Source organism: Hermetia illucens, chromosome 3 (genome assembly GCF_905115235.1).
Source record: "Hermetia illucens chromosome 3, iHerIll2.2.curated.20191125, whole genome shotgun sequence".
In the NCBI taxonomy this organism is placed as follows: domain Eukaryota; kingdom Metazoa; phylum Arthropoda; class Insecta; order Diptera; family Stratiomyidae; genus Hermetia; species Hermetia illucens.
In genome coordinates, this window is record NC_051851.1 from 45,211,472 (window position 1) to 45,217,686 (window position 6,215).

At 38.5% G+C, this 6,215-nt stretch overlaps 1 protein-coding gene across 1 annotated transcript; it reads right to left on the reverse strand.

Moving 5' to 3' along the window:
• Nucleotides 1-628: 628 nt before the first annotated feature.
• Nucleotides 629-5,757, reverse strand: LOC119653152 (ecdysteroid-regulated 16 kDa protein-like). The gene is made up of 3 exons (XM_038057691.1): nt 5,598-5,757; nt 5,427-5,534; nt 629-1,010 (listed from the first exon to the last, which is right to left on the reverse strand). Exons 1-3 carry the CDS (start codon nt 5,662-5,664, stop codon nt 730-732), a joined length of 456 nt encoding a protein of 151 aa, XP_037913619.1. The 5' UTR covers nt 5,665-5,757; the 3' UTR covers nt 629-729.
• Between the last annotated feature and the right edge of the window lie 458 nt (nt 5,758-6,215).

The following is a 6,215-nucleotide window of genomic DNA, read 5'->3' on the forward strand; positions in this document are numbered from 1 at the left end:
TCTTTTTTGTGCAATGAACCAACGTCCCATGAAAAAATGCACAAATGAGTCCGTTTTCGTTGCCGGGTTCGTCGTTGTAAAATCCGTCTAGTTCGAGACTGTTTTCGTCTCTTCGTAACATGTGGTTTTGCATGTAGGGTTGTCAGTCCTATCGAACCCTATTCTGGCCGACCAGTTGGTCTAATGTGTTCTGGTTTATGGCGCAGGACACTCGCCGTCATTCTTCGCTGTCTGCAATATAGTGCAAAAATTACCACATAGAGGTGGAGATAGGGTTTGGTGTAGAGCTATTGGTGCTGCTTCAGCAGTCGTTTCCCATGCTTTACGCTTCATCGTGGGTACCAATCCACTTTTTTACCTGGAAGCTATTCTACCCTCACCACGGAAAAAAGTATACAGCAGTAAAGAAAATAAAGAACGCTGGGTAAGCCATACAGTTGTAATAGCCACCCATTGCAGTAAAGTCATTTGAAAATTTGTTAAATATACGTCATTTTGTTAATTTGTTAAATATACGCTATAATAATTTTCTCCACAATTTTGAAGCATATGTTATAAATAAACAGTAACTATTCTGTAGCTGATTCCGAAATATTGACATGAACACATTATTCCAAAATTTTCAAGCTTATTTATTCGAGATTCCAGTGAATTTATTTCCAATAAACATTTTGACATAACATGGATTCTTTTTAAAGAGACGATTTTATTTCTTATTTTCTCTTATTTTCACGAGCCCTTAACGACTTTAATATCTGTATTGAAACATGTAACGATCTTAGAATCATCATCGATCAAACTTATTTCAATGTTGACACCAATTTCTGGATAAAACGTTCCAACTGCGAACACAAATTTATACGTTACGTCTTCTCCCTCGTAAATTGGACAATAGCTTCCGTACAACAACATTTTACAGGCATATTTTTGTTCATCCGGAAGTGGATATCCTACAGAAAGTCCAAAAACTGTTGCTCGAACATTCGTGTAGATGTTTTTAACAGTAAACCCTGAAATGAATGTTTGTTTTAGTAATAGACATTTCGAATTCTATATTGAAATTAAAAATAAGTCGAAAATCGGAAGCTCGAGTTTCAGGTATGAAAGGTTTCTTTTGGATTTCTTCTTCGAGAATAGTTGTTTTATGGCTTCTCCGTTTGTGTGTATCAGTTGGGCTAAAAGTTCGTAGGCTAACACACTGATAGCGCTACTAATATTAAATCGATATGATTTCCAGTAAACACCAAAAGACACATGCATAAATCTGACAGCTGTCGTTCTATCAGTTTGAAGAAAAGCATTTCTTTTTGGGGAAAAAAATACTGTTGAAGCCAAAGCTTGGCTTGATAAACATTATTCGGACTTTGAACTAGAAAAATCAACTGTTGAGAAAGGAGGACATGCGCCCAGTGAACGCTTCAGAGAGGGTTTTACCGACGAAAACCTAAAGAAGTCCACAAAATGAAAGAAACGTGTTGAACATATCGTGCATGAATGTTTGGGTATTGGAAAGCTGACAATCGAACAAAAACAACAACGAGTTGACGAGCGATGATAGACCCGAATTTATACATCGACATGTGACAATGGACGAAACCTGTCTTCATTATTTCATACCAGAATCAAAATGATCGTCATCTGAGTGGACTGTACGTGGTGAACCAACTGCATAACGTGCAAAGACTCAACAGTCGGTTGGCAAGACTATGGCAACAGTACTTTGGAATGGGCATGGTATAAAATTCCTCGACTATCTTGACAAGGGAAAAACCATTAGCAGCGATTATTACATAGCGTTATTGGAGCGTTTGAAGGATGAAGTGGCAGAAAAATGGGCTTATTTGAAGAAAAAGAAAGCGCCGTTTCATCAAGACATTGCACCAGTTCACAAAACAATGAAAATGATGCCAAAATTACGTGAATTGGACTTCGAATTGCTTCCACATCCATCGTATTCTCCAGATCTAGCCCACAGCGACTTTTTCGTGTTCTCAAACCGCAAGTGAATGTTTGCAGGATAGAAATTTAGCGCGATTAAGAGGTAATGGCCGAAACTGAGGCCTACTATAATGATGTTAAATATATAAAATTTGCACGAAACGATTTAGTATTGAACTTTTCGTAGTGGTAATTCTAACATGGGCTTACGGGGGCTATTAGTAATTTTCAAAACTATCGGAATAGATATCAGGATATGGTATGTGAGGCTTATAGACGGTGATTTTTTTCAGATTCCTCAATTGGATCTCTTCTTTTAGTGTTCATTTATTAAGCTCCTACTGCTAAGACTTGCTTTGAAAAGTTCTAATTGAGACATCTTATTTGATATTCCACATGCTTACATGCAGATCGAAACATTTTCGGCCCCTTTTGCATGTATCATAAGCGAAGCTCTTCCCCAATAAACTGCAGTATAGGGAGATTGGGGGCTGATAGACAGATGCTAAACCGTAATAAATTATATTATTATTATATGTATAATAAAATCTTAACTGCAAAGTATAGCCAGGGAAAGTTATTCCGTTATTAAACAAGCCGGGAAACCGGTAGCTCGGCGCTTCAGGTATAAATGGTTTTGTGTTTCCCTATATGAGTAAATAATAGTTCTGTGTGTACATAGTTAAGAATCCCATTGCCCTCTATTTTTTAGAAAGCGCTTTAAATAAATCATTTGATGGAAAGCACTGTATTGATAATAGTCAGCCTCATACGCTTCACTCTCGGAGTTTAATATTATTAGCAAATGTGAAAAACTTATCCTACAACAGATACAAAAAAAGGTTGCGGGAAATAGATTCTCCATACTTGTGACTTTAATATTTCACCCGAATGTCAATTGCTGCAAAATTTGGAATTCCTAGGATGAATTTGATGGGGTTTTTCAGTCAATTTCTAAAAGTTGGTAATATACTATTAGTAAGTTTATTTGAGCAGATATCGAAATGGCACACATTTTGAGTCCTAAATTTCATCTAAGCGCACTACGCTGATTTTTTTCGGATTTTTGGTTTGGGTTGCTTCCGAAAATGAGTCCTGTCTCACTTTAAGTGTGTACATTTTGACTTCGGCCTTTTGATACCCTACATGACTATATCCGATGAAATGATTTTTTAAGCCCCCCCCCCCCCCTTTGCATGTGTGAGGAGCCAAACTTTAAACTCTTTATATCACTCACGGTATACGTGGAATTTCATAGTTCCCATCTGTCCACAGAATTTCGTTCAGATCGGTTTAGCCGTTTTGGAGAAAAGTGCGTGTGATAGACTGTTATCGCATCAATCAAGGGCAAGCGCTCACCTTCGATAATCAACACTGATTTTCTGCGGGATATTATTAGCACTTTCTTTCCACAAGTTTCAATTGAATTGAACCTACCCACTGTCAAGATAGAAAAAATTCCCGAGGTAACCACTGATGAAGTCCTGGAAGCCGCGAAGAAGATTGCTGAAAATAAAGCCCCAAGTTTAGACGGCATTCCGAATAAAGCACTGACAGTGGCTGTCGAAACAGCTCCAAGGTTCGCTGAAACATTTACGACGCGCCTCGTAGATGGGATTTTTTGGAAGATTGGAGGAAACAGCAGCTTGTGCTAATCCCCAAGCTAAATCTGCCTACTAAACAGCATCGGCAAACTTTTCGAACGGGTCATCTTCTATAGGCCTGTACCAATCACAGAAAAGGACGGTAGTCTCTTAAACAGGTAGTTCGTATCCCGAAAGGCATGATCTACTGTCAATGGGATCAGCACGGTGATGGAAATTGCGGAAAAAAAATGGAGGCCAATAAACCTAATTACTCTCAACGTGTGTCCTCTCTTGTAGATAATAATGTATGATGGAATTACTAAGGCTAATTACTCTCAACGTGTGTCCTCTCTTGTGGATAATAATGTATGACGGAATTTTAAAGTTGCAACTACACAAAGGAGTGACAATCTTTGGCTTCGCAGACGACATTGGAGTGACTATCGTGGCATAAGATATTGATGAGATCGAAGTACTCACAAACGAGGCAATTTTTGAAATCAGGTCTTGGCTAGAGGAAGCTGGTCTGAAGCTCGTGGAGCATAAATCCGAGGTAGTTTTGAGTACCGAGCGAAATAAGCGAACGTCGATAAAGATCAGAATTGGTGAACACATCATACAGTGGCAGCCAACACTTAAACACCTAGGAGTCATCGTTGACCAACGACTGAAATTCAAGTCCCATTTTAAAAATTTTGTAGCCAAAGCTTCCGGAATGGCTACATTGTTGGCAAGAATGTTACCAAATATAGGTGGTCCTAGGCAAAGCCGTTGACTCCTGATCTTGAGAGTCGTCAGCTCCATCTTGCGTTATGCAGCTCCAGTCTGGGCACCGTCTTTGAAGTTGGAAGCAAATAGAATAAAAATGGCAGCCCCATACCGATTGAATGCATTGCGAACGTCGTGCGCTTACCGTAGAATATCAGACGAAGCAGTCTGTGTGCTAGCAGGCATGGTCCCTATCCATATCTTGGCAAACGGTAGTCGACATCTCTATGATTCATCATATGCAATTGGCGAGTCCTATACCTATCGTCGGTAATTGGCATGAAGTGAATCTATTTTGCAATAGCAAAAAGCATATTGGATTATTCCAGATGTCTCTAGATGGATGAAACAACGAAGGCACGTTGAGGTTAGTTACCACCTAACTCAATTCCTAACGTGACTAAGGTGACACGTGTTGTCCGACATGCGTGATGATTCCGGAGGATGCGGTGAATGTTGTTTTTAACTGCCCGTGGTTCGCCACAAACAGAGCGGTGGCGGAAATCGTGGACCACATGCTAGCCTCTCAAACATCCCAGAGGGCGATGGAAAAATTAATGAAAACGATCCACAATCGGCTGAGGACGGAGGAGCTTCGGGAAGTTATAAATAACGACACGAGGCGCAGTTCGTAACTGATTCTGCCCCGCGACGTAATACCGAATTGGCAGTCCCGCGGGGTAAGCGAAGGAGAAGGAGGTAGTTTTAGTGAGTAAAAATCTCACATCACCGTATGGCAGGAGCCAGCGGTAGGTTTTGAACCTTTCCACCTTCCAACGCATAGACAGACAGACAGTGAATCGATTTTAATCAGGTTTTGTTTTACAAAAAACCTTAAAAGTCCAGTTAAGATTATAAAGTGTCTTATCATCCTCAAAAGCGGAAATTTCTACTATTATTAATAAGACGGGTGAATAAATTTTCTTGTTTTTCTTTGAGTAATTTTAAGTACAAATCTCAGTTGGTTGAAGTTAAGGACGAAGTGACAAACTGGCAAACTACGAATGTTTAGGGGTCGCGTCTAATGTTAAGCCTAAAGTTAAATAGTTGCAGAGATTTATGAGATCAATCAAGCTTGTATAATACTAAAATTGGTATAACTTTTGCAATATTTTTTAGTGAAATAATACATACCAGCAGTGAAATCGATTTCAAAAATGATATCTTTTCCCTTCACAACCGTGCATGGTTGTTTATCACATCCGTCAACCCGCACTTCTACCGGAAATGGTTGGTTAGGGCCTGAAAAAGATCCAAAATTAAAATTCATGATATGAATATATATAAATCTTTTCTATGGATTACATGGGCTTACGTCAGTGGCAGCTGTTAATGCCATTAAACTAATAAAGATAAAAATCAGTCGTATCATTTTCCCAAAAGAATGCAGGTGTTTCGATTTAGGAAAATATCAAATCAAAGATACAGCTGTTCCTCCTGAAAGATCTATTTATACTTTTTCTTAATCTATGTAAGAAAATCCTAGGAATACTTTGTACAAACTTATATCTAATCTTCCTTCTTGATTTGCTACTCAATTTAAGATACGGTTTTGCGAAAGGAGTGAAAAAGGTCAATATCAAAATCACTAAAGAATTATTTTAATGAAATAGGTTCTTATCAGGCTTATCGAACTCTCCGATGATTAAGACACCTGTTAAGGGGCCAGGTGTTTATCAGTGTTGCTACTAACTGTTAAATATTTGCAGGTGATAAAAACTTCCTATCAATAGATTCAATCAATGCAATGATTTACGGCAAGCGTACTAACATCGTAAATAATGTGTTATGGTATTATGCTGTATTTGTTTGACATTCGGATTTAAAAAAAAATGTAACCGACACTTTCTCATTAGATAAAGTAGATTTATTTTCTATAATTCAATAGGTAGGGTGGCATGCGCTAACATTAACTTGGGAAAA

What these genes read in the sequence shown, in the direction of transcription:
- LOC119653152 (XM_038057691.1), bottom strand. Translation starts at nt 5,664, where the DNA reads ATGATACGACTGATTTTTATCTTTATTAGTTTAATGGCATTAACAGCT. An exon ending in TGCCACTGACGTAAGCCCAT is followed by an intron (nt 5,535 to 5,597) that starts GTAATCCATAGA and finishes GATCTTTTTCAG; the next exon opens with GCCCTAACCAACCATTTCCG. An exon ending in TGAAATCGATTTCACTGCTG is followed by an intron (nt 1,011 to 5,426) that starts GTATGTATTATT and finishes CATTCATTTCAG; the next exon opens with GGTTTACTGTTAAAAACATC.